This window comes from Diprion similis, chromosome 11, assembly GCF_021155765.1.
Source record: "Diprion similis isolate iyDipSimi1 chromosome 11, iyDipSimi1.1, whole genome shotgun sequence".
Taxonomy (NCBI): Eukaryota; Metazoa; Arthropoda; class Insecta; order Hymenoptera; family Diprionidae; genus Diprion; species Diprion similis.
In genome coordinates this window covers 6638629-6660553 of record NC_060115.1, presented here as the reverse complement: position 1 = coordinate 6660553, position 21925 = coordinate 6638629, and the positions used below count along the sequence as shown (strand labels likewise).

Below are 21925 nucleotides of genomic sequence, written 5' to 3'. Positions count from 1 at the left end.
ACGGATAAGAGATCGGTACGTTTTTGAGGTATGCTAACATCTGCATTTGACGAAATGAGAATTCATACGTTGATCGAATTGCATCGCATAAAAATAAAAATATTTTAAAAACCTACGGCCAATTCAATTGTAACCGTACAAAAAAGAAATTGCTGAGCCGTGAGATTTGCGTCGGATTAGGCAAATCCGTTCTCTCTTACATACGGTGTTCGTTATATTACGATTCTGATAGCCATAACTCGCCACCAAAGCCTCGATTAGCTAATCGCCACACACACAGTAATCGCATGAAACCCGTAAAGAAGAGAATAGGTCACGTGGATACAGAGTTTCCAGCTAATTCCAGGGTAAACTGAAAGATCTACTAAATTCCATAATCGTCGTGCGGGTTTTCTTCCTAAATTCGTATAAGACGCGACTTAATCCGCAGGGCGGGATCAGCTTGGAAGTATAATCGAGGTTTAGAGCGTACGAATTTATACCTACGAGCTTTGAATTGAGGTGGCGGGACCACGAATACCTACAACGATTAGAAAACAAAGCACAATTACAGGGCGCCGCTTTATTCGTTTTTTTTTTTTATTTTTGTTTTTGTTCTTTATTCGTTTATTTATTTATTTTTTCTTTAACAAATTGCACAGCCTACTCGCAGGTGCAATATACCTTGTAAGATTATACAATTTTCGGTTTCCCAACGCATGATTTGACCGAAATCGAGGGCAACATTTTCTGACACAGTAAACGGTTCCTAAAAAAAGAGAAAGATAGAGAAAGACAGAGCGAGAGAGAGATATGGCAAAGCATCGTGGTCGTTGCTTGTAAGGAAACTTCGGGAGACGTTTATAAAATGTTAACAAAGGTGCGTTCACCGCGATTGTCGTCGAATTATCTGACATCTGCAATTAAAATATAAACGTCGAAATAGGCTGCAGTGTCTTGTCGTCTATATTTTATTTACACAATTTATGAATGGTTATTTTTAACGCATGTGCAACTGCAGACGTGGAAATTGCAAGGCCTAATTTTTCCCCAACAGATTTACTCAAAGATTAGAAAAACTATAACGCGATGAAAAATGCGGCAAACGTTATCTGACTCCGTTTTCAAGCTTGTGCGATTTGAAATTATCGGCTTCTTTTGGCGAATTTCTGATTAGAAAATACATATAGTTAGTCGAAAAAAAGAGGAAAAAAAGAATAAGGAATTTGTTGAAAAGTAGCTTCGTATTTTCGGTACTAATAACTGCATGGCGATTTTTCATCAAATTTAAATTCGAGTTTGAAATTAGTCAGATTTAACCTAACGTAACGTCTGCGTAAAAAATCTCCATTTTGCAATTATTATATACATATATACGTCTGATCTATCTGTACTACGTTGATGCACACAGACTGCGTTGCGGAAGAGGAACCGGCACAGAGAAGAAAAGCTCGACCCACCGCGTCCGTCGTTGTAGATCCTCAAGATTCGGAGGATTTTTGGAATTTTTCAGATCCTCAAGGGTTGACGGAGAGCACAGAAACGGTTCCCCTCGCCTGAAACTTTGCCTCTACTTTTCATTCCTACCCTCGCGCTTTGCACCCGTCATACCCATATACAACGTAGCGAGCGGTGCGTGCAGCACAGGGTACGGCTGAAAACGCCAAATAGATACTTTTATGGTGGCAATAAAGACCCGGCTAGCTGCGGAATCGAGTATCGACGCTTCCAAAGGGACTAATCTGAGGATGAAAACTGTAATAAAACGTCCAGTCCTTTTCTCTTCTTTTCCATTCCATTCCTCCCGTTTCCTACTCGGCAGGATCGACGCGTCCTTTATACCTACATGCGCTTCGTACCGAAGGACCTACGAAAACCCGTTTTAGAAAAAACTTTCCAAGCTCAACACGCGTGCGTCCAGATGTATAAGTAACGCGTGCACCGAAGGAAATTTTCAATTTGGGATTTTTTTTTTTTTGGTTTTTTTTTTACCGTAACCAAAAAATATTGGTTTGGGTACAAAATGAAAATTAGTGTTTTATAGGTGTAACCGGAAAATCTAATGTGTGTAAGAGGGTTCTGAGTGCTCGGTAGGTAATTTTAGGTTAAATAGGGGAAAGCTTTGCGAAAATAAGGGGGTTTTTGGGGTTTCCATAATTTTTCGTAGTACCGATCAAATAAAGCAAAATTAGCTACGCACTGAAGTGTCCGTTATATTGAAGGTTTTGGAATTTTTTCGATCGTACCGTAAAAGTATGTTCATATTATATAAAAATATAATAATTGATTGAGACGATTGAAATGTTTTACATAAAATGAAATAATAATTGCTATTGACAAATATTGTTGTTGGATAATCGAAATATTCGATGTTTTTCAATTATTTGTTTTTCGTAAACTGAAGAAATTATTTTGATGCTTGAGAACAATGTTTATGGTTCCAACTAAATGTATGAACAAAATAAATTGAGATGAGTGCACGTATTCCGTAGGTAACGACACTCAAACCTTACAAAATTATGATCTTGAGGATTATGAGAGAGTTTGGAGATTCAATGCATTTCGATTTTTTTGTTCCCATGTTAATATGGAAGTATAAACACTGTTCTTAAGCATCAAATTCATTTCTCCAGTCCATGTTGGTTTATAAAAACAAATAACTGACTGGCAAATGTAGGGGGTTTTAGGCGGAAATTGACTGTTTTAAGGTACATTCGGGGAAACCTTCATTTTGGAGCGCTTATAGAGAGAGAGAGAGAAGAAAAAAGAATAGTATTTTGGGGAAATAGGGGACCCACTGTTTAACCTGGTGTTACTATTATTTTTAATTATAATTACTTGTACTATATTTTTTCACGCCTATTTGCGATAATTGGATGCAACAATAAATTCATGTTAAGGCCTTGTTCAAGAGAAAAAAAAGTAGTGAACTAAACAAAGGGATACAATGTTGCAACAAGCTGCAATACCTATTTACTTGTACCCCGTTTTCTGATTATTCCAATAATATCGAAACAATTATTGTAACAATACCAATTTTATTATAATCTTGTAGAAATTGTAACAAATAAAATTTTTTATCGACGTGGACGTACGCTTAACCCTTCTACTTTGATTGAGTAGGATAAAAAGAATCTGACACTAAATAATCAAACATTATGAAAGAAAAAATTGTATCTACATTCGCAGAGTGCAAAACATCACGGCAATTTGAATGATGATTGCTTGGTATGAAGATTTCAAAATGACTTCTTATTTCTATAGCTTCGTTTACTTTCTTCTATTCTCCAAATTGCGTCTACTTTATTAATGAATATTCGCGTGGAATTCGTTCAGACGAGAATCATTTCAATTCCTACGACCAGAGAATATACCTGAGTTTCAGGTCGAAAACAAAATGGTGGATTATCACTGTATACTCACGAGCATAATGTTACACCTGCATTCATTATTGGTGACCACGTCAATGGCAGGTCTACCCAATTGCCGTCTAGCAGCCTCTCGTTGGATGCATCTAGACAGAAACAGAGAAAGTGAGAAGGAGGAAGAATTATGGGGGGGGGGGGGCAGCTTCAAGAAGCCCATTCGTCGCTCTTTGATACACGTAATTTTGGAGTGACGCGTGCACGAAGATAAAAAAAAACATCTAAGAAGACCATCTCTATGAAAATAATTCCCTAGGTAAAACCCAAAAAAAAAAAAAGAAACAAAAACGTTACAACAGCACGATCACGCCCTTTACCAGTATTCACGATCAGGAATGAAACAATATCTAAAATCGACAGTCTGATCAATAATCGAAATCACGACGAATTCGATCGTGGTAAAAATACGGCGCGGAATGAATTGGTCATTTGGAATATTTGAATTTGAAATTTCGCGGGCTAGGTGTCAGGCGGCCATAGACTATGCAGTGTCTAGAGGGATAAAGTTCTGCACAAGTTGCTGTACTCCGTTCAAGGTGCATTTCTATCTGACTACGGAAACGACTGACTGCAATGAGTATGGCTGAGCTGATAGTTCGGTTTCATTGGTATAGATTGATGGATGTGCGGAAGTGTAATACCGGAAGTGTGACACATAGGAAAGGCGGTAAATGTCAAAATTAAAAATATATCGGAATAATGCTGTATGTTTTTCCTTAATTATACGGAAACGAGTTTCGTCGACAATGAGATAAAAACAAAAAAAAACGACGTCGACTGACATAAGATGACTACTGATAGAGAATTACATCAAAACTTCGCGATGAATTTAAAATTTACAATTTGATTGCGGTGTTTGAATAAAAAATTGTGAGTAACAATCGCCGTTCAGAAGTAGTCATGCGTATGAAAAACGGGAAATACGGGATTTCGTTCGATATGTCAGTCATAGATTTGTTTTAATTGCCGAACGTTATCTGGAAAAATGTTTTCACGAAATAAGCAGTATCGCGTAATTATACGACGACCTTTGCTCCAGTCTCCCGTGGCAGAGATTACGATTATAGTCCAGAAATTCTTTAGTGAAACATAATGGCGATTAGGAACGATTCGAAGCAGTAGGTGAGTAACGTAACGTCAGTTTTATATCGAATATAGCGATACGCCGCAGGTGAACGTGTCGTTACATGTATATACGTATACAATATCGCACGTTTGTCAAATGTTACGCAACATTCTCGATACGAAGATGCGATAACTGAGACAAATTACAGTAGACGGTGTAAACAAGTGTACGAGAGTGAATCTTTGTACTCGTTCGACGCAAAGAATCACGTGGCAGCGCATGATTCACTAGCATTTACAAACGATAATTTACGGTAAAAAGATAGAACAAATAAAAAAAAAAAAACGCGCCCGTTTTGACGAGCCCTTAATTTCAATGAAACAAATTTGCAGAATAACTCAGGTGAAATATTGTTTGTATCCAAATTTTGTAATGATACGAAAATGTTATATCAGATTATATTATTATACTCACACCTGCATAAACGTTTGCACAGGTATCTTTTTTCACAGTTATAATAACAAATTCGCTCAGTTCGGCGTATTGTAAAAGTTTCAGAATTCTAAAAAGTTAGGCGGATTGTTAGCTCACATCAGTTTACTTATTGCGAGTAGCTGATCTTCCAGAAGCACTCGGGTACAACTAAAAATGCGTGAAAAATTGCAAGTCAACAATTTAATCCTGATACTTGTTAGTATCTATTTCAATTGTAAGATCATCGCGTTATTTCATACAGTCGGTAAACTGCGGCGTGACGACAATATTGAGTGAATAAGTTTAACATAACTCGATAATAAATTGTTTTTAAATAGCTTGTTTAGAATAATGCCTCCCAACGGGATTTTGAGTATACTTGAAGTTAATGCTCTACCCACGGAACAGTTCGAATGGCTTTTTGGAAACGTGATCGAACACTGTCCGGAGGCGGCTGGATGGGTGGCATCAAAACGACCTTTTCTTTCAACGGAATCGTTAAGAAATGCCTTCGACGATTATTTGGACAACCTGAAGGTGCACGGTGAGAAGATTAGATTTTTATTGAGTAAAATTGACGAACCTGTAAGACCCGATAGAATAAAATGCAGGTTTTAAGTCTGAATGTGTTTATTTGGTAAAAATATTGGTCTACGTGTCTCTGACTTGGTTTCCAGAGAAAGAAAATGTGCTGATCAAGCATCCAGATTTGGCGGGTAAATTGGCCGAGGAGGGAAAATTGACCACCGAATCACAGAACGAGCAAAAGTGTGCAGGACTCGACGAGATGACGCGGGAAGAAAAACAAACGTTGGGGAATTTTAATGCCATGTGAGTAAAAACGCCGATTTTACGATATCTTGTATTGTTGGTACACGGGGGAAAATATGTGGTTTCAAATTTCAGGTACAAGGAAAAATTTCACTTTCCATTTGTCATATGTGCCCGGGAAAATAAAGTCGCAGCAATTCTGAGTGGCATAGAAAATCGTTTGAACAATTCTCCCGAGACGGAACTTGACATCGGAATTCAAGAAGTCAAGAAGATATGCAGGATTCGCCTTCTAGACGTCGTCTGGTCGGATGCTCGATAAGTTTGTTGAAGTAATTTGTTTACATGCCTCGTAAGCGTGGATAATTTTTACTTTTTTTACTCGGAGATAATATGCCGATTAAGAATCTTACCATACATGTAACATAATAAATTGGTATTTATTCTTAAGTATTTTCGTAAGCCATTGCTGACTGTTCGACAATTTGACGAAATTTTTTTAATCATGTGAACGAGGATTCATACGTAAATATCAAATAAAAAGAACTGCACAAGTATCGAAAAAGGTATTCATTAATAGCCACTGCCATTTAGCACAATAACAGAGTGCAAGTTATGATATTACAAGCTTAAAAATAAGGATTCGATCGGTGTCTAGAGAATTCCCAAGCTCTTTTCAACCATCGCGTGAGGCTGGCACATTTGTTCCCTAAACTCAGCGTTGTTGAAGATGTCTTCGAACCTGTGAATTGTAAAATTAAAGTCGTCACTTGTTTGACACGAGATAAGATTTCATTCAGACTCTAAGCTGCGTTGTTTTTGGTCCGTGATCCACCGTGATTACGCCTCTTACCCAATTTCTTCGTCTCTACCAAGAATAACATCCCTCATAAGACCGGAAGATGGAAGAAAAGGTAGTCTCCCAACTTTATCGGCAGCTTTGAGCTCCATGGCTAAGCGCATCGGCGCGTGAAGTCCTTGCGTGTTTCTCAGCATAACCATATCCATGCGCAATTTATTCTGCACGTACTGGAGAACAGTATAAAAAAAATATGAAAACTGTAAACGCCTTAATGTAGAGAAGCAATAGCCAGTCTGACGACGACTTACGTTTTGCTCGGAGGCTTGCAGTGGATGTGAAAATCCAAGATTTGCTCTAGTCGAAGATAGCCTGCGATATTAAATTTTATTCAACTATTCTGCTTCTGTTTGAAAAAGTAATTATATGGCGAAAAGTAGCTGCAGATGAAAGGCAACCAATGGAACAACGACAAATATCTTGATGCTCAATTGTGACTTACCCGGAAACAAGTGCATTCGGAACACCATGCGTGTCGTCCGGGATGCTAATTATATCGGCAGTCGAGGGCTTGGGCTTCACGGAAGGTAGACCAAAACTCTGAGTGGAAAAGTGTGAGCAAAAATTTGTTGATTTGCCGTTGAAGGATAATCTTGCCTAAGCTACTTCGTAACTGTGGGCTTTTTAAACCGCAGAAAATTGCAATTCATCAAATAAAACATGCGGCGACATTTCGGATTAACAATGTATTCAAATGAGATCACAGCGTATTAGAAAAAGCTTCAGTATTCATCGATGTAAAACAGATATACATGTCATTGATACAGGGGTAAACATAACCTTAATAAAATATTGCAAATGTCATGTTGAAGAATGTGAACGAACTTGTGGAATAATCGAGTAGAGAAAAGAATTGAAGTATCGCAAATTTGTAATAAAATGATGCTGTTAATCTTACCATATTGATTACTTTCTGAACGACTTCTGGAAGTGTGTATTAAATAATATTTCGTTCGCTGTCGACTCGACGAACGGCTTCGGTGGAATATAATATGTTATCCACAGGCATTGATGGCTGATCGCGATTCGCCAAGTGAGCGGTAATGGTGTGAAGTTAGCTGAGAGTAATGACGCCCTCTGACGACAAGTTTTTCAAACTAATTTACCGAGATTCTTGATGGTAAGTGAGAACATGTCGGTAACTGATCTGTACTTACCATCACGAAGTCAGTTGATAATTTGCTACATAATGAATTGTTACTATTTGATATTTATATTTTTGATCACCATAATGAACAGCAATATCAAATAGATCTATACGATAGGATTTTTAGTAAGATACTGCGTAGTATTTCTCAGAATCGCAACAGGCATGGTCTGACTTGAAACATCAAAATTCACTAGATAATCATTGGAAAACAAAAGGCCGTGGAACATGGCTTCTCATTTTCATTTCAGGTGTTGAAAAAGAAACGCGTATGTGACACGGAATCACTCACTTTCAGCACTTTGAACACAACTTACGATTTTGCGTTCACGAAATTGACGCGCAAAAGGCGCGAGCGATTCGCGTAATTAGTCGAAACGCAGAACAAATAATTCACGTTTATATGTATCAACACCTTAAATTACCAGAAAATAGTTTAGGGAAATTTTCTTACCGTCTCTAGATCGGTTTATCCATTAGAAGTAGCTTTCGTACCATCTTTCCAGGTCTAACGTTGAAGATCCACACGAGTTGCACTGGAAGAAGAATAGGACGGAATATTTATTCACCCATTTAATTTGCCATGTCTCTACAAGCTGAGTGAACAAAACACTTTTCGATAATTTGTCAGAGCGTTTTACAGAACGGATAAACGAACTATAGATACGCGGAAATATGTAGAATACGAATTACATAAGCATGACAAACAAGCGAATACACTTCAATATTAACAAAAACTAAACGCTGAAATAAATGGCGGTTGATGAAAATTTCATGGCGATGAAAAATCATTCCGACTACGTATCTGTTATTTTCTCCAATCTAATGATCGATTAATTTTTCCACATTATATTCGAAGATTCATATTGCTCGGATTACAGTTGCAAAAATTCTAAGTCTGTTCGAAACTTACTACAGATTTCATACACCTATGACGGCAAAACAACATTCAGAAATTTGTAAATAATTGCTTATAGATTTGAACTGAGTATCAATTTGCAACGAGAAGTTCGGAAGAATCCAACTTCAGATATTTGTTACGCGTTAGAAGAAACTCAAGCGTGCCTACCAGCAATAAAAAGTGGGCCAGAAAACGGCAGAGAGTTATTTAGTACAAGGCTACACCGAACCGAGCGCACTTGATGTGCGGTTCTCTAAAATAATGTTACTATTGAATTCAAATGACAGCCAGGAAGAAAAAGTCCACAAAAATAAATACTTACAATGCAATCCCAAACCAGCTTGGTTTTTTTTATTACAGCTTCTTCATTTTTCAGCCACGCGTCTAGATAGCCTGGTTTACAATCCAGTATAAAACAGACACTCCCGAGAATCTTTAAGACGATAAACTGTTATACAGTACAAAAAATTCATCGCATCTTACATTTCAACCATCCGTCAACCCTGCGGCAGTTCCAGAAAAACCCAGGGTCAATGGATTGAGATGCCCGCACGTCCTTGACGTTGTTTCACATTTTGCAACGCCATTTTGTTTGTTCAGAGCGGACCGAACATCAACAGCGCTCCGCGCGGTGGAGTCTTGTACTAAACAACTCTGTGCCCAATATCTGGCCAAACTTTGTTCTACGGAGTTTCGTCTCTGCAGGCGATGCGCACCGGTGCTTACCGAATTGCCATTGGTCTTGGCGTCAGGCGTATCACTTGGAGACAAGGCGAGAGACCAGCGTCCAAATTTTGAAAGTGGCCTCTATTTGTTGACTAAACTAGATCAAATACTTTCAATCGGAAATATAGGGACTGTCCACAGAAGCATTGAAGTAATGTAGAGATCATGCACACTTTGTTTGAAACATCGATCGAGAGAGTTAACTGATCTCGGAACGTAAATCATGTTATCATTTCCCATGCAGAGATTGTTTATTGTTTACTCTGCTATTATTTATATTACGACAATAATGTGTAGCCCTAAGCGTCGCATTATAAGGTCCAAAGCTGTTTGCAAATACTTGCATAGTTGCATGGTCACTGTAAATTAGACTTTTCGGCGGAATGGTTTTCAAACTTTTCTACTTTGTGAGTACCGAAGAATAATATTATAAATAAAGGAAGATAAGAACAAAAAAATGTATTCGGAAATTGCAGAGGCGATTTGCTGTGAGCATCAAGTAACTCTTTGCGCACTGAAATATGTGTAGTAACGGTACACTCCGAGAACATGCAGTATATACTATATTATTTCCTTAGAAAATTAAATAGCTGGTCAAAGTTGAAACATCGTTGAATTCGCATTTCGTCGTACAATTTATAAAAAGAATGCGTTGCTATGGAAAACTCGGGGATAGATTTATTGATCAAACCAAAATGGCGCAGCGAGTTTTCCTCCGAGGTGATTCGAACGTTGACGTGTTAAGTTTGTCCGGATATTCAATTAATTGCTTAGACGCGTAGACAGTGAAAAAATTTGATGTTAAAATGAGCAGATCCAGGTCAAGTTCTCTTAAAGACATGTTTGTGAAACCTGCGGCCACAAAGAAAAAGAAATCGGAGAAAAAAAAGCCAATAGTGCGTATGTATACCAACCGCCTAGAATTCAAAAGGAAATTTCCGGAAAAACTGTTTGTAAAACATCTCTATTTACACAGCCGAAGAAACTTCGAGGTCGCTATCGTTTCCGTGCTGTAACACGGTTGATTCTAGAATATATGGAATGGATACAGGAAGTGCCTGTACTCGAAGAGTTTGTAGGTGACGACGTAACAAAGAACGTGAAGATGGCACAGCGTAAGCGAGTACCTGAAAGAAAAAAGCTCACAATCAAAGTCAGTTCCATAATATTGGCCAGGATTTTTGACCATCTTATCGATGACCGTGATAGTCTTGTATCACTTGCAGGACCGTTCGATACTCCTTACGGACATACCTAGCAGATCAAAGGAAAATCGAGCCTACTTAGCAGTGCTGATGAGGAATCTACAACCCTATAAAAAGTATCCAGAGTCCATGTGGGATCAAATTGCTGCCGTGACCGGCTACCAGTATTTTGGTGCAGAACGAGTCCTCGTTCGGCAAGGACACATGCCACAAATGCTTTACTACATTGTCAGGGGGGAGGTCAAGGTGTCCAAAATTGCCGAAGATAGTGTTACTGGTTTGTATTTAGTTATCGTAATTTTTTTTAATTTTTTTTTCTTCAAATTTTGTCATTCGAATCTTAAGAACGACTCTCAGATGATTGAAACGTTCCTCTGATACTTATTTGTGATCGCTATAATTCCCGATATTGATATTTCTATCGAATAATCTTATTAATATTATGAATATTATTGTTGTTGTTATTGTTATTGTTGTTCAAAACAGGAGACAGAATCGAAAGGGTTATGGAAACACTCGGCCCGGGAGACATGTTCGGTGAAGTTGCAATACTCCATGCTATTCCTCGATCTGCTACTGTCGTAACAAAAAGTACTTGAGAAAATAGTAGAATTATGAAATCGTACGCCACGGTTTGTAGAACGAGTAATGACATGCAATGATCGACTAAATTCATTTTACGTTTCATCGCAGCTTCCGTCGATTTGCTGACCATAACTCGCGGAGACTTTAATGTCGTTTTGAGGCCATGGCTAACAGAGCAGTGGGAAATTTTTAAAGACGCCATAGTTAACTTCAATTACTTCAAAGGATGGGATGAAGAAACAATGAGAGAATGCTGTATTTTGAGTAAAATTAGGGACTATCGACCTGACGAGGTGAATAAGCTTATCAGTAGAACACTGAGCGCACAATTATAGTTGAATTGCAGAAATTGAACGCTTTTCACTACCAATCGATGTGAAATTAATGGTCTTTCAGGTATTACTCGGAGATGCGAAGGGTATGGTCAATTACGTGCATTTCATATTACACGGAAAGTGTAGAGTAATTGAGCACATGGTTATCCACGAGGAGCTTGTTGTCAATAAAGTCAAATACAAGCTTTACGACCCACAAGACTTTAAAAATTCAGAATCTTTACACGAAGCTGGAACAACATTCCAAGACCAAGTTAACGACGTCGAAACGACCGAACGAGTCTCCACCTCCACGTTACAGGTCCGCTGATATCATGATTCATGATTCTTAAAAAATTTTCAAACATTTTGAATCAAGTTTTTCGTTAGAACTAAAAAGTCTTACGTATAATGTCACGGCAGGGTAAACTTTCTGATAGCAAAGGACTCCAGTCCGTACCATCCGAGATCGATTACACGCAGTTAATGTTATCCAGGCGACCGATGAATGTCGATATGGAGAGAACAAGCATTTTCACACTGACTCTGCAGGACGTGGTGAGCCACTATCATCGATGATTTCTTCTATAGTGCCATATGTTTTTTAAATGAGTCTGTAAAATAAATTAAAAATCATCCTGTCATAAACAAAACAAAAAAAAAATTAGGTAAATGAGTGGCACGAAATAACGGACGTGACTGAGATGCTAATGAGAGAACCATCGACGACTTCAGAAAAAACTTACCCCAAGAATGTTCACACCGTTTTCATGCAGATTTGTTTATTTTATCGCGGTGCCTGCTTCGGTTTAGGTAAGTAACAACAATTTTAGTTGAGCTGTATCCTTGCCAAGGCTTATACTGTAGACATTGCACACAATAAAATAGCGGCTGCAAGTGAACATTTTTGTAGGAGAAAAAATGCACAACCGTCGGATAGTGTCTATATCCCCGACTCGCTGTCTACTTGTTCCACGTTACTGGTTACTAGAACACAACCGTGCTAATATTTGGGAACAAGTCAGGTTGTTCATAGATTCGAAGTACCCTACAACTGAACAACTGTTTAAAAAATTTGTCATGAATCGCAGGTACTTGCTTAGAGTATTACAAATTTACTTATTATATTATTAATCATATAACTTATCGAATACTTTGTTGTTTCGTGAAATAGATGGATGAATTACAAAAAGGGATTGGTACACCATATCATTGAAAATGGACGGAAAGTACCAAATTCCACGACTATTCACGATGTACCTTACTCGATCAGAATTACCGATGAAATAGAAACGATTGAGAAAATTGAATGAAATTATTTCAACGAAAATACCTGACTATGCAAGGAAATCGGAAATAATATTGCAAACGAGAACTCTCTAGGCATGTGTGTAATAAATGTTCATGTAATATAATGTTTTAAAACGTATATAATTTGTATTAAGTCTTGAATATAAACAAATAATGCGTGTTCTTCAGCAACTCAGTTTTTGTTTTTTTTTCGAGACATTCGAAGCTAACAAAAGAAAGTATTGATCCAGCAATGCAATATTAATATAATGAACGACGTGTAATACATACATTGTACATTGGGAGAAACTAGTTTAAGCGTAAATTAAGGAGATATTCTGTGTGTATCTCGAATCCAAGCATCGAGGATACCTGAGAAAGGTCAAAGAGGTTACAGCTAGAATTATTGTGTTGAAAGTAAGGTCAGCAATGAAACAAAGATCATTTGATCAAACTACACCAATTAACTTGTGACAAAATTAAATCAGACAAGATAGAAGTATGAGTGAATGGAAGCGCTATTAACGAAACTTTATAGTTGGGAACATCTCAAGTAAGCTGCTGGGCAAACTGCTCATCGATATTTGTTGTGGGTACAATGACGTAACTTGAATTTCTACAGCTATTTGCTTTATCATTGGCAGTGTCAATATTCAGTGGCAGCGTATTGACATACTCATTCTGGTTACCGTGCAAGAACGAAGGCAAGTTATTCGTTATGTTTTTCGAAACATGTAGAATGTCGTTGGAAATCTTGTCATTCACTGAAGACTGATTTTGTAAAACATTCGGTATATTGCAATATCTTTTATGGAGATTCGTGATCGGCGGTTTCAGAGAGGTTTCATTTTCGAGTTTTAGTTTTGGCTCAATACAAATTCCCGAATCAGAATTGTATAGGGCGTCCTCTTTCGGCGAAGGAAACTCGGAACGAGGTTTATGAAGTTCTGGGCGAATGCCGTACGTGGTCCCCTGGCCACTTTTGTTAACCGCAGTCATTGGTAGGTAATCTGAGTGTGATGATACTTCCAACGCTAGATTAGGTGAAATGTGATGGCTATGATTTGGAGCAGACATCATGATCAAGTAATCGCTTTCCCTATTTCGCGAAGTTTCGATATTCACGTTCTCGTAGGGAAAATTCAGGTTCGCATAATGCTGAAACATATATAAACGTCGTAAGAAAATTCTCACAGAATTCCTCTGTCCGATTTATTTTGGCGTCAAGCAGCAATGATTCATTCAGTCGCCGAACGCGTATTAAAATTAATTGTTGATTTCTGTTGCACAAAAAACTTACGATTTTAAGGTCTTCATCCAACAGAGTTCCAATATTTTCAACCAGCTCAGAAAACGAGGGACGCAAATTAGGTTTTTCTTTCCAACAATTTAAAATAATGTCGTATCTGAAAACATACCAGAGGAATTAATCTCAGCATCGAATAGACTGTATTTAGAACATTGACAAATACCTGTAATAGAATGCACTTACATTTCTTCGGTTGCATATTCCGGTTTTTCCATACGATAGCCATCGGTTAATTGGTCATATTGTTCTTTGGCTCCCATACTAGGATACGGAGTACGTGCCAACGTGAAAAACTCCCACAAGACTATCCCAAAGGACCAAACGTCTGACTGAGTTGAAAAGATTCGGTCTCTGATCGACTCAATTGCCATCCACTTCACCGGCAAGAGACAATCTTCTTTTTTCGTATAATTTTTATCGTTGTACATATTTTTTGCCAATCCGAAATCACAAATTTTTACCACGTTATCGTCTGCAAGGAGTATGTTCCTTGCTGCTAAATCGCCGTGTAGAACCTGTGACATGCAATGCAAATTAGAAGAAGCGCCTGGTGGAAAAATGATAATTATCTTTTTATTATTTATCGCGGGTTCAAAAGTACTTTTACAATCAGAGAAATTAAACAAAACGAAAACGCAGACACGCCTCCTGAATGATCAGGTTACTCTTGTTCCATGAATTCGACTTACGTTTCTACTGCTGAGATATTCCATACCCCGTGAAACCTGCCAAGCCCAGGAGAGCAAGTCTCGTGTACAAACGGGATTTAAATTCTGATCTTTGTAGTCGCCTCGGTAATTAGACCGCCAGCCAGGCTGAACTGAATTGTTACTCAAAATGGCACCATCGGGAGACATGTTCACGTCATCGAAATGCATGCTTTGGCGGTAATCAACCCTCGAAGTACCACTATTGCTGCTAGATGACTGTGTACTAATGCTGCGGAAAAGTTCTGTGCAGTTGAATCTATGCCATCAAATTGAAATGATACTATATTAAAGTCACAGTAGAAGATATCGGTTTAGTCACGAATATGACTTTTATGACTTGACGAGTTCACTACTCGCTGTGAAAAAATCAGAAAAACAAAATTCACATTTTGCCAATCATGAAATACGGAATGAGGAGGTTGTGATTTTAATTATTCGATGGCAAAGTGATTGACAAATATTCACAAAGTTAAAATGAAGCAGCTGCTCAGATACCCGATGATACGTGATAGCGGATCACTGGATCATGCATAGGCGTGTATAGAGTAGTAACAAAGCTTACCTATTCTGGCTACAAATGCTTTCGCTTCCGACCAAAAACTCCATACCGATATTCGGATTGAATTTTTTTGTAGAGGGATCGATTTGGTCGATGAAACTTGCTCGATGACGTTGCAAATAGTTGTTCAAATTCCCGAACCGACAGTATTCCACAATTACGTACAATTCACCTTTGGAAAGTCATTGCATGATAATGAAAGATGCGAATTTTTTATTTATTTTAAACAATAATGATAATAATAATGGCAATAATGGTAAAACTTACGCTTAGTGAGGATGGTTTTGGTGCAAGCACCGAGAAGATTGACGACATTCAAATGTCGGCCGAGGTGAATCAAGATCTTGAGTTCACCGGATAGAGCTTTCATGTAACTCGGATCCACCGATCGTCGAACCATTTTTACAGCCACGGTGGTGATTTCACCTGCGACACAAATCCCTCGCGCCTCAGCTTTCATCACAACGCCGAAGGCACCACTTCCCAGTTGTTTACCTGTCGGACAATAAATTCTTATCTTCACCATGTGCTGCTACAAGTCCATTAACCAAAGTACGTAATTCCCTGCATGTTTCTGCAACTTTCTCATTCGATTGAATAACTTTAAATACCAAGTTTCAGATCCTCTCGCGGAAATTCCCATTTCTTGTCGTAGGGTAACAACTCCGCTTGTTCACCTACGGTCAAGTCGGGATTTAAACACTCCAGTGCTCCATCTTCGAAATGCGTCAATCCTGCGTCGAGCAATTCCATTATCCGGCGCTGAAATACGTTCGCAATTTACGTCACACGTTCATACACGGCGATCTCGAATCCTACTTACTTTTTCACGGTTCATTCTGACTCCCATACAAATAATAACTACGATGATGATTGTGATGAGGATACAGATCGAGCTGATCCAGATGATATCTTTATGGGAAGATGCTTCTGCCGTTGGGTAACTGTCTGAAAATTAAACGATCGTTAGTTTTACGCCAACAAAGAACGTAGCCAAAGCAATGCGCATTTTCTGTGACTTGGGATGATCCCACCTCAGATTTTAATCATACTCCATGCTTCCGCGATTTCAAGACGATTTTCCACTTAGTGAGAATATTTTCGACCGTCTCTGCTGCGAAAGTACTTCAAGTCCGCAAGTAACAGAAGTAGAGAACACTCAGCGAAATCGACTTACCATCAACGTGGATTTTCTTGATGGATTCGGCACAATGGATTTCGTTGCAACTTCTGCATGTCAGATTACCTGTTGCGTTGATCGATATTTTTAAAAACGAGCGAAAGCCGGCTAAGGGATTATCTAACGACTCGTTTCTTGTTGGCTAGATAGAGAAAGTTTCGTGTTATTATCGACAGCGGCTTTGGTGAATTTTTATTTACATCGCTGCTAGAGCGAGAGGATCATTGATCGAGTACTGGAATCAAACGGTCCTATCAATCGATACTTACCGGAAGTACTGTGTAGACAGATTTATTGTCTGATTCAAGATCGGCGAATTCCGAGTAACGCCATGTTACGTTTGGTAACGGATACCCGGATATCCGGCAAAGGAATTCGCGAACTTTGTTTCGTTTGTGCGAAAGATATAGAGCCTCGATCTCAGCAGTTGGTGGCGCTGCGAAATGAGTCCGTTCACGTCAACGCCATTGGATCAGGAAAATCAAAGATAATTATGGGTTCACTCCACTCACCTCGAACCTTCAATTCAAGTAGATGGTCTTTAGTTTCGTTCCCATAGTCGATACGAATTGTGTAGTTACCAAAATCAGCAATTTTCACATTGTGTATTTGGAACTTGTGATTTGTCCCTGATACATGATGCGAGTACTCGGTTGAATTGGAAATTCTTGTTCCTTCCGTATCGAGCCTGTGTTCCAAAACATATGTGAAATCGGAAACAAGTGAAATTGAAAAATTGATTCTCAGATTCTGTAACACTGCTCAGACTTGGAAAGAATTTAGACTCCGATTTCTAAAAACATGTACGAATTGGTTCATGGGGAAACGAATTTCAGTTTCAGTATGGAATTCAACTGCCGTGTTACGTATCGAACTGATTTGCTGAGCAAGTCTCGTACTTTTGTGCATACCTGTCAGACACAGAAATTTTTCTAAAACTAGACTTTTTAAATGGAGAGCTAATCAATGAGCCGTCACACAAAACTGCGACGCAAAATCGTAACCCTCCCCCCCAGGCCTTTATGACTTCATTCAACCACGAGCATCCATAAATGTGTATAACTTGATATGAATTTAATATAAAAACATAAAACCGCTTAGGAAATCCTTTCTGCCGGGCGTCCCGCGACGGCCAAACCCATTTTTTCCACTTTTCTCCGATTATCGAAAATCAATAGTTACAAACAAAGCGTACCATGTGATGTTGGCTTCAGGATACGTGTCGATATCAACTTCCCAAACTGCTGTTTGTGTTGCATTTACGGTTTGAGTCGAGGGCGAAATTGCAGTCACATTAATGTACGCAGCATGGGGGTCTGGAATAAATCACACCATGGTATGCGTAAATAACTAATGAACATAGTATTAGGTATACATTGTATGCCATGTGATTATAAATTAGTGTATCGAAGAAGTAAAAAACTGTAGCTTGGAAATAATTCGTAAAGAAAAAAACACGAAACTTTTAGATGAATAATTACCAGTCCAAGTGGAAAAGGTTCAGTGATGATTAAATATCTTACCATAAAATTTAATGTCTACTGATTTGGAAGTGGGATTTATGTGGGATCTTCCCTCCAGAATACAAGTATATTTCCCGCTATCACTTTTCTGCACATCTAGTATAGTCAACACGACTTCTGTTCCAGTAAGATTCTTGCGCCGCAGTCTCTCCTCCTGAAATTATACATTCTAATCGACCTCGGAATTTAATCGTAAGATTTGACGTTAGACGATTGACATGGATGTTGTACAGTTAGCAAAGCATAAGTTTCCGATACACACATACAAGCGTAGCATGTATTTCCGTTCAATTACTTGTTATTTCTCGCCTAATCAAACACTCGTAGCTGCATGTAGCTTGATTAGATGCAATGAGTTGCTTATTCTTCGGTGCCGTTGACAATGAAACTTACTGGTATCGAATCCGGGGCTTCCCACGTCAGTTGATATATATCAATACCCGGCTTATGAGTTGTATTGGTGATGTGACAGCTGAAAGTGTGGTTCTGCCCCCATACTAAGTGTCGGAGTTTGTCCTCGTCGATGATTGGAGGTGCCATTGTCATTTTTTCTATAACACAAAGTAAATTTACTTACAAATTGTGTAAAAAATCGAAAAACATTTAACATGCTTAACAATTCACCAAAATAAAAACGAAAATGATATATTCTGCATATTAGCGATACAAAAGATGAAAAATGATGAAGCAAAAAGTTTTCAAAACGCTACGGCAATCTAAATAAAAATAAAACAACAATAATGCCACTTTTTTAATGTCCGTATGTGTGCTGAATATCACCGTTTGTAATGCAAAAAAAAAACATGGAAGGGTGTCGGGATTATGGCAGAAAAAAAAAGTTCTTGAAACGATCGTTTTTTTGGGTAGTTGAGGTCACGTAAGATCTCTCATATAAATTTCACAAATTTTACTTCTGTCACGTGTGATTGCTACACATATATAAGCATTCGCTTGATCACCTATTTTCACGATGACTACTACTTCGCCAGCAACCCCTCCTTCCAACGGTGATGATATACAGGTGTATTCGATGGTAGAAGATTCATTCACGTTATCTTTGATGAATCCAATTTTCGGGTCGAATCGGAAACCCTCACGTGATAGGTCAACCACCTGAACGATTAATAAATATTCGTTCATTATATTTTGTTGAGCAAGTTCTGAGTTGTTATAAAATACAGTTGAGGTCAATCGCATTCGCCGTATGCAAGCTACGATACGTAGTCAGGAAAAAGCAAATCTTTTTTATAAAAAAAAAAAAAAAGATAAAACTCCACCGCGTTACTTTCACAGTGTAAACTGCCTTTACTATGGACTTCATGCAGCGGAAAACCTAAACTTTAAGGATTCAAGAGCATCAATTGAGTCTATTTTGATCCGCTTCATAATCTAAGGCCCAGATTCAAATTTTTGTGAAATGTGTACTCACCTGCTCAACTTTCAATAAGATCGGTATTTGCATGTGGCGCAACGTTGGCCGACACGGTATGACCAGAGAACTCGAAATTGGTCTTTTTATCGTTTTACCGACAGGCGGAAAATAGCCAGCAAATGGATCTGACGCTGTAAGGAACACAAGCATCATCAGTATCGTACGACTAATAGATAAGCACCAAAGAAATTTGTCAAAATAGCTGCTTTAAATGATATTCATTTCTCACAATTCACATATACGTAGATCCAGCTGATATTTTCGGTAGGATGTTCCACAGTTTGCTCGTCGTTCTGAATCTGGATTCCTTCCTCCGCGCAAGCATACCATCCAGCATCGGTTCGTCTCATGTTAGGCACAATGAACGTACATACGCCGGAAGATTTATCGATTTCAGTCCTTGACAATGAAGCCTGCGAGTACATAATTGCTTCTAAAAATCTAAACGAGCGAACTAAGGATATGCGACTGATTTCAAGTGTGATTATTAACGTACTTTTATTCCGGAAATATTCATGGCTGAAAAATGGATGGTACTGACACCGGAGCATGAGATTTTCAACTCGGCTCCTTCTTGGATGATAATTTCATCCTCTGTAGGGTACATATTTGGTTTTCCAGCTGCGACGCCTGTGAAAATAAACGCAAGTAATGTACTCGTTAGAATGTAGGTTAATATGAAATTCAAGTGAAAAAAGTAACACTAACAAGAAAAACAACGCATTCTATCAGGATTTCATCATGTCGATACATCATGTACAATATTTTACAATATTATCATATATATCAATATTTTCCTTTCGTGAATGCAAGCAAAGGCTTCATAAGGTCAAAAAAAAACTTAGTTAAAACTGCAAGATTTTATGAGACAAAGTGATTTTCAATTAAAATTAACGTTATTTCTTTGAATAAGGAAAATTTTCTTCGCGGTGTCGTAATAATACTAGAAGATATAAGAAAAAAAATGCACCACAAACGGACGTTAGAATGCTTAACCGACGTAGATAACGATTTTCAAAAACGGAAAACCAATTTGGTTTCTTTTACTGTTCAGGAAAGTTGCAACGTCTTTCAGCGGATGTTCGGATTAAGTAATTTTCCAATTCAGGAAAGTCGAACCGCAAGGATCGAGCAGCTCGTACAAAGAGGAAGTTGCGCACTTTGTAACTCTGGGAATGGTCGATAATGATAATTACGTGAAAAGTGTCGAAACGTTTACAGACTCTTTGCACAATATCTAGTGTAACAACTGCCTTTCAGGAACATGCGATATAAATATTTTCCAAAAGTTATTCCCTCCTAAAACTGAGTCGACATCATCTGACGGCTAGAAAAGCTCTCAGATTGATTGCCAATTTCTGTGACCAACGATCATGTATTCAAACTTTTCATTCGTATTACTCGTAGAAAATTAAGAAAGTAGTCACTGTGTCCACCGATTGCAATTTAACTTATTCCAAAATAAGTAATCTCGCCTTGAAATGACGATAAAAATAATTCTGTACAATTTCGTTGCAACTACAAATATTTTGAAAGTTTGGATTGAAATTATTTTACCGTATTCATGATACGTGGAAAAAAAAACAATTTTTCATTTAGTTCAATGAACATTATATTTACTCAGAAACTATGCATATTGTTTTTTTTTTTTTTTTTTTTTTTTTTAAACACTAGCAGATAAGAGTAATAAATAATTAAATAAATAAATAAAACATCATCGCGCTAATCATGGATTTTCTAAACTCGGGTTGGTATTTTGTCACGAATATATGTACAGATGAGTTTCTCTTAGATTTCGAAAATTAGAGAAATTAAAACTGTGAAATGAATTTGACATTGTAATGAAAATGAGTCTGGTCATTTGCCGTGTGAACCACGTATTAAACAACGTCGAGTGCACTACCGAAGCCAAATACCATAGAGTATAACTTGAAGTATAGTTTGTGAAATTACCTTGATCAAAAAGTCCAAAAATACCGCAAATAATAACGCAAGTGAACTTCATGCGATCCATTTCGTGACGCTGAATAGTTCTCCTTCGCTCTCACATGCGGATTAATTTTACGTTTTTACAAAATCATGGGTTATTCAAACGTCTTTAGATTTGTAAGACTTTTTTCAACTCAAGCTAAACTCTCGGGTCAGGAGCGACGACATCCTTATGCCATCCGCCACTGTTTTTACTGCAGTGATACTCGGTGTTAACAAATTATCCATTTCCCCGCCACTTCCCATATCAATCACCGCATCTTTTCTTTGCCACAATCATCTCAGAAGTTGAGAATTATGTATATGTGTATGTATGTGTGTGTGTATGTTTATATATAGCAAAATTTTCACTCGTAGAAGACGGCTTTTTCAGTATTTAAAGAGGAAAATTATGTTGCAAGGGATTATTAAGAATACAATAACGCATGTCGTATATGTCACGTACGTCTTTTGTCCGTAATAACAATTACTTTTGCAATAC

The 21925-nt window shown here is 38.0% G+C and overlaps 4 protein-coding genes across 6 annotated transcripts; 2 read left to right on the top strand and 2 right to left on the bottom strand.

The window, feature by feature from the left end:
• The first annotated feature begins 4353 nt into the window (after positions 1-4353).
• Positions 4354-6266, top strand: LOC124412343 (2-oxo-4-hydroxy-4-carboxy-5-ureidoimidazoline decarboxylase-like). 3 transcript variants are annotated; one of them, XM_046892130.1, is made up of 4 exons: positions 4354-4526; positions 5283-5488; positions 5622-5775; positions 5851-6266. In XM_046892130.1, exons 2-4 carry the CDS (start codon positions 5296-5298, stop codon positions 6035-6037), a joined length of 534 nt encoding a protein of 177 aa, XP_046748086.1. In that variant the 5' UTR covers positions 4354-4526; positions 5283-5295; the 3' UTR covers positions 6038-6266. The 3 variants fall into 3 exon arrangements, with proteins under 3 accessions (XP_046748086.1, XP_046748087.1, XP_046748088.1); XM_046892131.1 differs by lacking the exon at positions 4354-4526 and adding an exon at positions 4824-4872; XM_046892132.1 differs by lacking the exon at positions 4354-4526 and adding an exon at positions 5087-5179.
• A 4-nt stretch (positions 6267-6270) lies between these two features.
• Positions 6271-7604, bottom strand: LOC124412344 (proteasome maturation protein). Its single transcript, XM_046892133.1, has 5 exons — positions 7473-7604; positions 7017-7114; positions 6826-6886; positions 6569-6744; positions 6271-6457 (listed from the first exon to the last, which is right to left on the bottom strand). The coding sequence occupies exons 1-5, from the start codon at positions 7473-7475 to the stop codon at positions 6370-6372; spliced, it is 426 nt and encodes a 141-aa protein (XP_046748089.1). The 5' UTR covers positions 7476-7604; the 3' UTR covers positions 6271-6369.
• Positions 7605-10154: 2550 nt separating this feature from the next.
• Positions 10155-12794, top strand: LOC124412212. The gene is made up of 10 exons (XM_046891902.1): positions 10155-10244; positions 10325-10501; positions 10575-10830; positions 11040-11144; positions 11247-11431; positions 11535-11774; positions 11876-12010; positions 12121-12265; positions 12366-12543; positions 12627-12794. Exons 1-10 carry the CDS (start codon positions 10155-10157, stop codon positions 12763-12765), a joined length of 1650 nt encoding a protein of 549 aa, XP_046747858.1. The 3' UTR covers positions 12766-12794.
• Positions 12795-13291: 497 nt separating this feature from the next.
• Positions 13292-21543, bottom strand: LOC124412751 (mast/stem cell growth factor receptor Kit-like). The gene is made up of 19 exons (XM_046892871.1): positions 21409-21543; positions 19952-20085; positions 19685-19868; positions 19453-19586; positions 18983-19136; positions 18417-18574; positions 18024-18177; positions 17696-17816; positions 17013-17188; positions 16770-16936; positions 16494-16642; positions 16144-16264; positions 15932-16082; positions 15588-15815; positions 15324-15492; positions 14741-15017; positions 14235-14566; positions 14043-14148; positions 13292-13900 (listed from the first exon to the last, which is right to left on the bottom strand). Exons 1-19 carry the CDS (start codon positions 21467-21469, stop codon positions 13292-13294), a joined length of 3585 nt encoding a protein of 1194 aa, XP_046748827.1. The 5' UTR covers positions 21470-21543.
• Between the last annotated feature and the right edge of the window lie 382 nt (positions 21544-21925).